The 13,556-nt window shown below is 44.6% G+C and overlaps 1 protein-coding gene across 1 annotated transcript in view; it reads right to left on the bottom strand.

Moving 5' to 3' along the window:
• LOC136611105 (E3 ubiquitin-protein ligase RNF213-like) overlaps positions 1-13,556 on the bottom strand; it is a 228,127-nt gene that overhangs the window by 107,979 nt on the left and 106,592 nt on the right. Inside the window, exons 21-25 of the mRNA XM_066590378.1 lie at positions 10,281-10,399; positions 9,169-9,276; positions 7,453-7,592; positions 4,244-4,385; positions 1,477-1,612 (exon numbers count right to left, since the gene is read on the bottom strand). Coding sequence (XP_066446475.1) covers positions 1,477-1,612; positions 4,244-4,385; positions 7,453-7,592; positions 9,169-9,276; positions 10,281-10,399 — 645 coding nt within the window. The remainder of the gene's footprint in view (positions 1-1,476; positions 1,613-4,243; positions 4,386-7,452; positions 7,593-9,168; positions 9,277-10,280; positions 10,400-13,556) is intronic.

Here is a 13,556-nt window from a genome sequence, read left to right as displayed (position 1 = left end):
GAGATCAATGAGTGAAACAGGTTACCACGGGAGGCGAGATGTTCTCAATGGAAGTGTTCAAACAAAGGCTGGACAAATATCTGTCTGGGATAATTTAGTGATCCCTTCTAACTCTACCAGTCTATGATTCTATATGCTCTTGCTCTTAAACAGAATTGACTGGTGGCTCTAGGCTTGTCCCGCCTCTAATATGTATATCTTAATCCGCTATATATTTTTATGCAGAAAGTATTGGGACTAAGGCAGGTTGCTGACTATGTGGTGTACAGGGGAACCAACAGCAGTTTAAAGAGAACATTTGCAACAGGTGCGTGAAAAGGGGACTGAGCAGCCAGGACCCCAGGAGATACATATACAATAGTAGAAGATTGCTGCTGGTGGAGCCTAGGCAGATAGAGAAGGGGTCTCCAGGGCTGGCACAGGTGGTTCAAGGATGTGCTAGGGAAGCAGAGGCTGAGCAGAAGAGCAGCAAATGAATACAACGTGCAGTGAGGAAAGGGAGGAGGCCCCTAACTTGTGCATGCGTGCCATGCTGGAAGTCCTGCCCATTACTACATACAGCTCCGAAGGCCTGAAGCCAGGACCTAACTAAAAAGGTGTAGAGAGGGTGGTCGCGGTCTGGGCGTAGCACTGCAGCCCAAAGAAATGATGGTGCTGCGGCCTGTATGGAACTTAGCGGCCTAACTTGAGAAAGGCACTGGGAGAAATGGTCCAAGGCCTGGAGGAGCACCACTTACTGAATTAATGATGGTGTCAAGGGGGAAGGATCCGAGGCCTGGAGCAGCACTGTGGCCTAAATAAAATTATGGCATCAAGGGTGGGGGGGATGGCCTAAATTAATGATGGTGACTAGCAGAAGAGGCCCGTGTTCTCAATGCAACCCTGCAGCCTTAAATTAAAGATTGTGCCAAGGCAAAGGGAACCGCGGCCCAAAGTCCAGCACATAGTAGATGACTTTATTTTGAAGGGGAAAAGGAGTGCTTTATATTTCCCTTTCTGGTCTTCCTTCTCTGGTATGTAGATAGGTCTCTCCAAGCCCAGCAGAGTCACCCCTTTGGAGAGGGAGGGATAACTAGCAGATCACGGGATTTAGTGATCCGCTGTGCCCCCTTTTCTTCGTAAAGGTAGAGAGGTAACAGCGGTGTAAGAGCCTCCACTATATTCCCTTATCGATGGGGAAGAAGATAGATAATTCCACCCTTTATTCGCAGTCCAAAGAAAAAAAAGGCGACAAAAAAATAAAAATGGACCTGCTAAGGAAGGTCTGCTTTATCTCAGTGCCTGCAGGAGGGTATAGCTGGTAGGAGTGACCCTTTTTGTGCTTAGTGTCGCCTCCTAGTGGCAGCAGCTATACCCAGGGTCTTGCTGTGTTCCCCAATGACATGGACAAGAAAAAAAAATCTTTTTTAATTAGATGTTATCCTTTATTGGAATACTTTAGGGTAGTTTCACACCCAGAATTTTGTAGTACAGTACCTGAAAGTCCCAGCTTCCTGCAGTGAATCTAGATTTGCAGCCTCTCGTACAACCCAGTCTGCAGGATGAAGTGACTCTTCTTCTTGAGTCTTCAACATGTTATGCAGACGAAGTTTCAGATATTTTAAAAAGGAGCCTTGAAAAAAGGAAAACAATATGATGAAAGTTAAAACGTACCTGCTTTTCAGGTGACTTTTCAGAAAAAGCAGCAGTGTTTGTGCAATACATGAGCAATAACACTATATCTATCCAGCATTTATCACCAGTTTGCTCTGTTACAGGCTATATAGGATATTTTCAGATGACTCTGACCTGATGGGTGTAAACAAGCTGCCTGCACTAATGTCTTCTTTATACTGCACATGGAGAAAATAACATATTTGGCTCCCTAACTCTCTATAGCACATCAAAAGAAATGAAAATCAACACGGAGAACAGTGTACAGCAGTACTGAGCAGGGTAGATGTGATTTCAGCAGTTGAAACTCATTCAAAGGATAGCAACAGAACATCTGTGTGGGAATGCCTCTCCCTCCTCTCCTCTACTTTTCACAGACCTCTATGAGCAGCCTAGGTCATCACCCTCGTCCACTTCCTGTTTTCCCTCCATATCTCTGTTAGGCCTTCGTCACACGGGCGTTTTTAGCCGCAATTTGCGCATGCGTCCGGCGATTTTATAAAACCATTGCTTTGCAATGGTATCGGACACATGAGCACTTTTTATGCGCTCGTCCGATAAATTATAGAACAGAAATTGCAGATCGCACCTATCTGCGATCTGCGATTCCTGTTCTCTTCTGTATATGCGCTCAATGGGGCCGGCGGCAGCAGCACCGACCCCATTGAGAACATATAGAAGACAAATCATTCTTCTCTGCCACAGCTGTAACAGCTGTGGCAGGGAAGAACGATGTTTGCCCGTTGAATTCAATGGAGCCGGCAATACAACCGGCTCCATTGAAAGCAATGGGCTGCCGGCGTGCGCGGGATGAATTGTCGGGAAGGGCTTAAATATATAAGCCCTTCCCTGCAATTCATCCCAAAATGTATTAAAATAAAAAAAATTGTATACTCACCTTTCCGCTGCAGCTGGAGTCCTGCCGCGGCCGCTGTCAGTTCTCCTGAACTGCTTCTCGGCACTATTCAGCCGGAGGGGCTTTAAAATCCCCGCCTGCTGAATGATCTGCCTCTGATTGGTCACAGCCTGACCAATCAGAGGCAGGGCTCACTCACACACCCATTCATGAATTCATGAATGGGTGAGTGACTGCTGCCTCTCATTGGCTCAGCGGGACCAGCATGAATGGGTGTGTGAGTGAGCCCTGCCTCTGATTGGTCACAGCCTGACAGCAGCCGCGGCAGGACTCCAGCTGCAGCGGAAAGGTGAGTATACAATTTTTTTTTATTTTAACACATTTTAGGATGAATTGCAGGGAAGGGCTTATATATTTAAGCCCTTCCCGACAATTCATCTCGGACTCGCCCACAGCGCATTGCTTTCAATGGAGCCGGCTGTATTGCTGGCTCCATTGAATGCAATGCGCTGGACAGCTCCGGCCCGTTTCTAATGAAACTCGGCTAGCAGCAGATTTTGGGGCGATTTTTCGGCTGATTTTTCGGCGCCGGTCACGCGATTTGCGCTTGCGCATCCGTCATGCGATGCGCAAATCGCGTGAAAAAACGCCCGTGTGACTAAGGCCTTACTATAGATGGGCATTACTTAACAGGCAATAGGCAGCAAATTAGAAGGGAAGGAGACTTCCAGTGGCCAGCACTTTAGAGGGATTTTTCCGTGCAACAACATAATTCTAGGTAAATAAAGTGACTTGTACGTTTGCTAGTTATCGCACTGGCTATCGCATAAGCACAGGATATTTGCAAATTTTGTGACAATTTAACAATTGAGCATCAAACACACATTTTTTTTATTTTATTTTTTTAAAGAATTGGTCTTCTGTGCCATTACCTCTTCAATCTGCTAGTTCCAAGCCCGGTTTTCAGTCATATAAGATGGCGGCTGCAATCTTCCAACTACCTAATGCACACCGTGGATTAAATGGCCAGTACTGATCTGTGAGCAGTGCCAGACAATCAGAAAGCAGATGCAGTGCATCTGTATTCTAACACTACTAACACACTGTGTAGATCAGGTAGTCAGAAGATTGCAACAGCCATGTTGAACTGTAAACCAGGCCTAGAACTAGAGATGAGCGAGCACGCTTGGTAAGGTCAGTTACTCGAGCGAGCATCACTCTTCTGGAGTAACTGCCTCCTCGTCCGAGCGTGCTCGGGTGTGCAGCGGGGGGCGGCAGGGGAGAGCGGAAGGGAGAGTGGAGGAGAGTGAGAGAGATCTCTCTCCTACCCCCCCCCCCCCCCGGCCCCCCAAGCACGCTCGATGCTCGCTCGAGTAACTGACCTTACCGAGCGTGCTCGCTCATCTCTACCTAGAACCCACGAATTGAAGGGACAACGGCGCAGAAAACTAACTGCAGGTATTAGATTTCCCCCTCCTATAACTGGACAGAATTTTGTCCTGAAACTGGACAAATCAAAATTCAACTTTATTGACTGAGTTTAAATTCTCGGGTGGGGGCACAGAACTTTTTTGAGCCTTTGCACCCTTTGGTTTTAATGTCACATTCAGCATTCTGCCACAGAAACGATTGTGGGGCTGACTGCATTCCTTATGATATATGCATAACGTTAGTAAAAAAATAAATATATTATTTACTTGTAAAAAAAAGTTCTATGCGAGCCGGTGACCCTACCGTTCAGTTCATTCTCTGCACTCAGCAGGTTTATCAGGATTTCAATCCGTCGGGTGCTGCGACTATTGATACTTTCCTCATCTCTTAACAAACCTATAGCATTCTGGACACAGCTTCTGATGAGAGTAGTGGTATCCAGCATCTGCAAATACATGGGAAGGTATTACCATCGAGGTAAGATCTATCAGTTATAATTATAACATTAATGAATACAAGTGGTTAACTAGATCTAATTCAAGATTGGTCCCACCAGAGAAAGTCATCCCCTATCCTGTGGAAAGGCGATAACTTGCCAATTGATGGAGTGTCTGACGGCTAGGACCCCCAGTGATCCCGAGAATGCAGCCATTGAACCTCCCAAAGTGTGGCATTGGAGGACACACATATGCACCTCTTCTCCCATCACATCAATGGGACCAACGAAGATAGGTTTTGGTGAGACAACCCTTTAAGTTCTTAGATCTAAACGTTTTTACAGAAAAGTTTTTTTTTACTCTCACAAGGCTTCAAGTATTGAGAAAATCAAAAGAACAAAACAACTACAGATAGGCCACATGTCACAGCATCATCCGCGCGTACGTGCTCTCTTTTCTTCAATCTGTACTGCAGATGGTCAGCACGGCTCGCCGTCGGCTATGCGCAGTACAACTTTTTTATTCAAGATCCTGCTTCCGATGACACTAAATCCGCGACCTTTCCACAAAGTCAATTGCGGAAGTTGCGCAGATTGGACGGCTTTCATTGACTTCAATGGAAGCAGTCCGCACAGAATCCGTGCAAAAATGGAGCATGGTGCGATCTTTCATCAGCTAGAAGAAATCGCAATTGGTTTCCACTTGTGTGCATGAAGAATAACTTTTCCATTGCATGCTATGGGCAGTATTTGCTGCAGAATCTGGAGGCAGATGCCTGCTCTGGATTGCACAATGCAAGTCCACCCGTGTGCAGGTGACCATAATAAGTATCACCACAATCATAACATCACATGCTATAAAATAATACATTTATCCAATATGGTATATTTCATCTAAAAAAATTGAAAAGGCCAAAAGAGCTGTTTTCTGTTTATCTTGCTTGGGCAAGACATGAAAAACAAAAAACAAAAAAAACTTGTATACATCTAAAAACAGTACAAATAAAACTTACATGTTTTATCCCTCAAAAACCAAGCCCACATATCGCTCTGTCGGCACCACACAGTCTTTTTTTTTTAACGAAAAAAAATTCATAAAAGAAAAAGTATTAATATTGTGCAAATATATATTTTTTCCTCACCTCTGTGATTTTATGTAATTTATTGTGAGTTAGCGTAGGTACTGACGGAAGCGGTGTGACCTCGACGCGGTCCGTCAGCCTATGCGTTTTGGCCAAAATGCAGTACCAACACCCGCATTTTATTAGTATGCATTAGTATCTTTGTATGTGGTTTGCTAGTTGGTGGGGGAGCCCAAGATGTCAGCCAGTGTGGCCCACCTTGGAGATACAGGGCAACCCGCTGTCATATCAGCCAGGGTTGATATCCTGTATGGTGGGTCACCACCCATCTATGGCTGACATCTTTGGTATCGTTCACATGTGCAGGCTATTAGTATATGCAGTCACTCCTCCCCATCTGGGCTGGGTTGAGTGGGTGACTGCATATTAGCCTGCCAGGAACAAGCTGCTCCTCCACACATTGTTGTCTGGCTGACTGCATATCTTCGGGGCTTGGGGCCATTGCGCCTGCCCTGCGGCGATTGTGCCTGCCTTATGGCGATCGTGCTTACGGCGACCATGTCTGCTTTGCAGACCTTCAGGTATTGTATTTTTGGCTTTTTCAGTGAATGTATTTTTTTTTTCTTTTTCCTCACCTCTGTGATTTTATGTAATTTATTGTGAGTTAGCGTAGGTACTGACGGAAGCGGTGTGACCTCGACGCGGTCCGTCAGCCTATGCGTTTTGGCCAAAATGCAGTACCAACACCAGCATTTTATTAGTATGCATTAGTATCTTTGTATGTGGTTTGCTAGTTTGGTGGGGGAGCCCAAAATGTCAGCCAGTGTGGCCCACCTTGGAGATACAGGGCAACCCGCTGTCATATCAGCCAGGGTTGATATCCTGTATGGTGGGTCACCACCCATCTATGGCTGACATCTTTGGTATCGTTCACATGTGCAGGCTATTAGTATATGCAGTCACTCCTCCCCATCTGGGCTGGGTTGAGTGGGTGACTGCATATTAGCCTGCCAGGAACAAGCTGCTCCTCCACACATTGTTGTCTGGCTGACTGCATATCTTCGGGGCTTGGGGCCATTGCGCCTGCCCTGCGGCGATTGTGCCGGTGGCGATTGTGCCTGCCTTATGGCGATCGTGCCTATGGCGACCGTGTCTGCTTTGCAGACCTTCAGGTATTGTATTTTTGGCTTTTTCAGTGAATGTGTTTTTTTTTTTTTTCTTTTTCCTCACCTCTGTGATTTTATGCAAATATAGTAAAATATAATAATTTTGGTGATTTCATAATTGTACTGACCCATAGAATAAAGTTTACATAATAATTATACCACATAGTGAACACCGTAAAAGTAAATCTAAAATAATGGTAAAATTGCTTTTTTCCCCATTGCCTTACAGCAAAACATGAATAAAATGTATTTAATAAATTATATGTACCAGAAATTGGTTCCTATAAAAACAAAATACAAGATGTCGTACATGACAAATTCAATATCTACAATACAAAGATTTTCAGGGGTATTTTTCCAAATTTAGGGCTTATTCCCACAAGTGTATATCGAGTGGATATACGCTTTCATCTAAGCAGTCCCCACTTCCATCTCTCTCACCGGCTCTCTGCCTCTCTCCTCCACTCCTGTGTTTTACAATGGGAGGGGGTGGGGCGGAGCTAAGCTCACTCCCATTGCTGGCTATGGACAAGGGGCAGGAGCGTAGATGCGCCCCGGTCCCGCCCACTCCCATTGCAAACTGCTTGGAGGGGAGGAGAGAAGCAGAGAGCCGATGATTGGAAGGGACAATGTATATCGGCTGGGCGTGAAAACCTGGCCGAAATACGCACGTCTGAATAAGCCCTTAATGTGACTACTAGGGGGTTAACGTAATAAGATTCCATTGAAGAGATCTGAAAGTATTTCTATATTCTCAAAAGTAGCCGGTGAAGATCCATCAGGTTTATGTATTCCGTTTATTCCAGCTTTGATCTCAGTTTTATTCACCTCTTGATCCGTTCCCATCACATGGACATCCTCTGTATTGCTTGCATATCCTTCATGGTCATCAGATACAGAGGCTTCTACTTCCATCGCTGTTTCGTCGGTAACATTTGTATTTTCCTCGTCCCTTGCAGATGCTTTTGCTGAGAAATTAAAGGTTTTCAAAAAATTAGGAATTTGCGTCAAATAACAGAAACGTAATTGTATTTTCAGGAATATTTCGACCAGCTCCGCAAAGTTCGAACGTTTAGCTTTGATGCAGTTAATGGTTGGAACCACAAATGCAGTTTTTTATGCCATTGTTGCTTAAGTCTTTCTGAGCAAAACACAGGAATAGGCATAAAACTATATTTACGAGGGGCAGACTCCAGGCAGAAACTTCTGCAACTGAAGGAAAGCACAACTCAGAAATCCAATGGAAATGCAATGTGGCCACATGCTGTAGTGTACGTCACACTTTACATAGTCATCTACAGGGGTTTATGTATCTCCACTCCACAGGATGGGGCGTACATGTCTGATCACTGGGGGCCCAACCAATGGAACCTCCAGCAATCCTGAAAACTACACCCCCAAATACCCCTACATATAGAACAGCCATGAGCATGCCTGACTGCTGCATTCACTTCTAAGGGACGAGTGGGATCGAAGAACTCTACAATCTCCATCTGTCCCAAATCAATGAAATAGAGCAATGGTCACGCATGAGCGCCGCTGGTCAATTCACATGGGGCATTTGTGGTGTGCGATTTTAGGATCACCGGGGGTCCCAGCGATTGGACAACCAGTGACCTCTTTTCCCATAAAATTATATACTGTATTTTTCGCTTCATAAGACACACCTGATGATAAGACGCATCTAGGTATTAGCGGAGGAAAATAGGAAAACTATATATTTTGAGCTCCCCCATTAGTTTTGCATTAAATAAAGCTATTTGTCACTGGGAAACATTAGGCAAACTCTGGGGGAAGAAAGGGGCAAGGGAAAAGTTTGCTTGCATATTGCATTAATTTTGTGATGAAATATATGACAATGTGAAAAATAAGCCACGTAAGTAAAAAGGAATGTATTTTATCTACCTCTTTCTTGGTCAAAATGGTTTTCTTAAATATCATTTTTTAAAATAATTTGCTACTGGGGCATATTTGGGGAGTTAGGGCTTCAAAAGTTGTTGAGTAAATTGAGGTGCAGAGTTTCAGAAATCCTCAAAAGAAACTTTGTGTGAGGAGGATGTGTGATCCTTCTCACACAGCTGCCGGCCGGGCCGCTCCATAGCAGGGGAGGAGAGCCGCCCGTACGAGCAGCTGATTGGTGAGGGCGGGGGAGCTGCAGCAGTTCCCGCCAGAGCACTAACGAATGAATTTGAACATTAATCGTGAGGTGTAAATGCCCAAAAATTGCTCACTTTTCGCTCATAGGTTGTTAAGCTGACTTTTCAGCTTAACAACCTATCGCAGGCTTGTTGCTCTGTCTAAATGCTCCCCTGTCAGCACTTCACATAGAAGGTGAGCGAGAAGCCAACGATCCAGCGGTGGAGTCTGTCAGTGTAAACGCTCTACACGAGCGCTAAGGAGCTTAGCCGTGACGTTAGCGCTTGTGCAGTCGTTTACCCGAAGGTCGGCCCGTGTAAAAGGGACATAAGTAATAGGCCATCTATCACGTGGGGCACGGTTATTGACAAGTTAATTATTTATTACAAGCGGCCTTGGCACACTTACCTGCAGTACTGAACAAGTGGCTAATGGTACACTTCAGAAGTGCTGTTACATCAGTCACCATACCTTTAGATTTCCTCAAATCATCAATGTGTATGGACTGCCACAGACCTAACAGAGAAACACGATAATCACATTCAAATCACTTTTTTGTGAAAATAGATGCCTTTATAAACCATCTTTTTTACACCTTTAAAGCGAATCTTCGGTCCTGGACAAACCCAGATCACTTCTCTGACTGCCTGATGTACATTGTGTGTTGCTACTGTAGTCTAAGACACTACATGCAGCTTTGATAAATTGGCCCTTTTCAAGTAAGCAGCACTGACATGATCACTACACTAGACTATAGGTTTCCTACAGGAGACTGCCATATCAAAGAGAGCCCTGACATTAAACACTTGTCACAGAGTTCTGCCGGGTCTAATAGAAACTAACAGCTCTGGCACACAGGTACAGCAATATGCCAACACACCATAGCAGATGCCCACCACTGAGGAGTAATGGTTGCTACCAAAGGTTTACGAGTAGAAGACTTGATGGAGATACTGGACCAAGAAATAAAGACCAAACTAATTATTATGTAAGAACTTTAGAGTTGCCTAGAGCTTAGCCCTGAAGAGCAAGAGTTCAAGGTACCTTTACATGGTATGACCATCAGCCAAATAGTCGCTTGAAAAAGTGCAAACACGGCCACCAACAGGGTGACGAACGATAATTTGCTCACTAGTCGCAAGTAGTTTTGTTTCAGCTTATCAAAAAGTGGTGTAAACTAAAAGTCCTTCATATTTGAATGACTTGTCATCGATTTTGCATGGGAGACTCCCCGATAATCGATATCTCAGCAAACAACCAACGAACAAGAATCGCTCCATGTAAAGCGTCCCTGTTGATCGCACGCTTTAACGACTTTTCTGAGCAATTATTTGGCCGATAGTCATCCGTGTAAAGGTACTTTAACCAGTTAGCAAAAATTTACTGCCTTAGCCCATTATGTAAATACCCCGCCCCACCCTTTGCCATTCAGGGGACCACCAGTTACCATTCCCCACCTAACTACTCCATTGAACATTTTAGGAAGTTATATTATGAAAATCCTATTAGCTGCGTCTTACCTCCCCGGAAGCCCACATACGATGTTCCACCTTTAATTCTTGGTAGTTTGGTTATAAAGTAGATGAAAACGCATTTTCCATGGAGATTTAACTTGTTGATTTCATTCACAGCAGAGTATCTAAGGAGAAGGAATCAAAAACAAAATATGTACAAATCACGTAATTCAGGAGCGTACCTACCATCTTTTCAGCCATAACAGTTGCTATGGTGTGGAAGTTTCATTGGGGTCCAAGCTGCAGTTACTAACTTCCAGACAGCCGATCATATACTGTCTGTTGTGACCAATTTCTGGCCTCAACATAAGGCTGAAGCCAGTAACTGGATGCAGCAGCCATGTGCTTACACAGCATGTGACCGCCTGTCGGGAGGCAAGCAGACACCGGTGAGGTCAAGAGGGAAGGAGAGAGACTGAAGAGCCGAGGGAAGCGAGAAAGGAGAGTTTTTCTTTTATTTTACAGCTCAAAGCATTATTAATATGCAGGGTCATAACAACAGCATTATTAGTGAGAGGGGCCAAGAGGGAGGCATTCTTGGGTAGGGCCAAAACAACGGCATTATTAGTGAGTGGAGCCATAAAAGGGGAATCATTACTGAAAGGGACACATAAAGGACATTATTATTGTGTGAGGATACAAAAGTCAGCATGTATTGTGTGGAGCCTACAGGAGGCACTAATGTGACTATGGCACTATAGATTGGGAGGTCAGTATTAACAATAAAGCAAAAAAAGGGGCCTATTTTACTGTATGCAGGACTGTGGGGCACCTTATTACTAATTGGGGCAATTGTGTAGAGGTATGGAAAATGTAGGATGGAGGCTGGAAAAAGCAGGGATCTAAAGATATCTGTATGTTAAATTCTGTAGAGACAAGTTCTGGCCAAGAGAAATCTTTATTGCGGTCTGATTGAGAAGAGAAGAAAAGATGAGTGACTGAAACCAGAGTCACCCGACTACACCTGTAATCATTGGATATAATGATACTGTAACCAATTATACAGTCTGCAGGGCGCCTCCGTAAAGCTGCTATCTACAGATCCTACCCTTTTAACATGGAATTTTGCAGGGAGCTACATCCTTATACATATTCATACAATTTGCGTAGCCCAACAGTAGGGATATGTCAATAACAACATCTGTACCGCTCTATGGTCACTGTATGGTTGCGATTGGTCTTTGTGTAGTGTTTTGCTTAGTAACACTATGAGGGTATTACTTCATCGCTATGTGATCATATTGTGGCATTATTTCACCCTTATATAGCATTATTATTAGTAATGTTGGCCTGGGTATACTGGCTTTTACTCATTGACACTATAGAAGTAGCATAATGATAAAATAGTACTTATTTACAACATTCCTAAGCCTATAAGGGTCAAGGTGCAGTTAGTGACCAAGTATTTCTTCTTAATGTTACCAGAATACCCCTTTAAAAACTTTAAGATATTCCCTACCGCTGGGACCCCCAACCAATCACCAGAATAGGTGTACCATATTTCCCGAGAGACTGGCAAAATGAATGGAGTGGCAGCACACATGGCCGGCCACCGCTCCGTTCACTACAGAGAAAAATAGCAGAGTTCAAGCATGAGGCAGTTTCCAGCATTCTCACTGAAATTAATTGAGCAGTGGCTGACCATGCGCACTGCCACTCAATTCACTTTGCCAGTCTCTCCAGGAAGACAGTATGCCCATCCCGGCTATCAATGGAGGTACCAGCAGTAGAAACTGCACTGAACAGCTAATTATCCCCTATCCTGTGAACATGGAATCATTTAATCTCACAATACCACCACATTCAGTACGACTTGGTAGGAAAGTAGGTTCCTTACCTGCACTCTTGCGTAATTTTTGCATGGGGTTAGGACTATAGGACGGTGGGGCGGTCTAGCAGCTACTAATAATATAGGCTATGAGAGCTACTGTCTCTATACAGGATCCTTCACTAACTACTCTAGTTCTCTTTTAGAGCTTGGAAATGGCCATGCTGGGATGTGCACAATGTGCCGGACAACCAGAGTAGCTTTACGAAAGGACCATTCTTATCAAATTATATGGCTTGCTAGAGAAACAAAGAAAAAAAAGGATAAGCAACAAAGAGAAAAGGGGGAGAGGGGATCTGAATCCAGGTCCGTTCATCCAACTGCCATCCAGAGAAACACATGAGAAAGGCCCACAGTGAAAAACAAGTCATCCGGGTTGTATATATTTGCCCAAACTGAGCTTAGAGGGGCTTTGGTCATTAGAAAAAAAATTCCATACTCCCTTATTTCTTCCCCGTCAGTCTCCTTAACACATCTTCTCCTTGCTGAGTTTCTGTATTGCCCCGGGGTCACCTCACCACACTCAGCTGGCTTGTTATGAAGGCTGCATTCCTGGCATTCTCTTCCGGCCGGGTCAGTGAAGGTAACGTTCCTGTGATGTAGCGTTCACTGCCTAGGAAGGAATTCTGATCTATTATTGAGACATGCACAGTCTCTGAAGTAGATCGGCACTCTGTGCTAGGCTGTGAATTGTGACGTAAGGTACATTGGCCGGCAGGAAGAAGACTGCCTGTGAATGTACGTAACCCCACAGGAAGGAGAGGAATCAACCGGCTGGAGGTGAGGTGACCCGGGGGGAGGGGACTTCAGGAGACAGGAGAAGATCGGCGAGTTGAAGATCTGGTAAGTAGACTGATGAAGGAGGAATAGGTAAATATTATGTATAATTTTTTTTTTATGACAGAACCCCTTTAAGCATTTTTAATCACTGCAGTTAAAGCACATCTGTCAGCGTCCCTGCAGCTACGACACCAGTGGCACAACGGGGATGCTGACATAGTAGACGAGCTATACGTACCTTCTCTGAACCTCAAGAGCCCCCAAATCCTCTTTTTTAAACCAATGCACGCTGTAGGTAAATCACATCAGACTGGTCCAATGAGTAGGTCACTGCTAGATCTTGGGCTTCTTGCAGTAAGTAATCATCAACCTGCTCCCCCTGGCTCTTTATTGATAGCTAAAGAATGACGCTGGCTGCCAATCAAGAGCTAGGGAGAGGGATTGACGATCACTTACTACAGAAACCCCGGACTGCTATCCGCCAGTGAACAGCTCATCAGATCCCTCCGGGGTGACTTACCTACAGCACATGGCAATCTGAAAACAGGATTTTGGAGCTGTAGAGGAGGTATGTGTAGCCGGTCCTCCATGTCAGCATCTCTGTTGTAGTACTGGTTTAATAGCTGCAAGCACGCCAGCAGATGCCCTTTAATCCTTTGTTATGATCCATGAGA

The sequence above is a fragment of the Eleutherodactylus coqui genome, chromosome 2 (genome assembly GCF_035609145.1).
Source record: "Eleutherodactylus coqui strain aEleCoq1 chromosome 2, aEleCoq1.hap1, whole genome shotgun sequence".
Lineage (NCBI taxonomy): Eukaryota > Metazoa > Chordata > Amphibia > Anura > Eleutherodactylidae > Eleutherodactylus > Eleutherodactylus coqui.
Note: the sequence above shows the minus strand (reverse complement) of the source record. Positions and strands in the feature narration are given on the sequence as shown.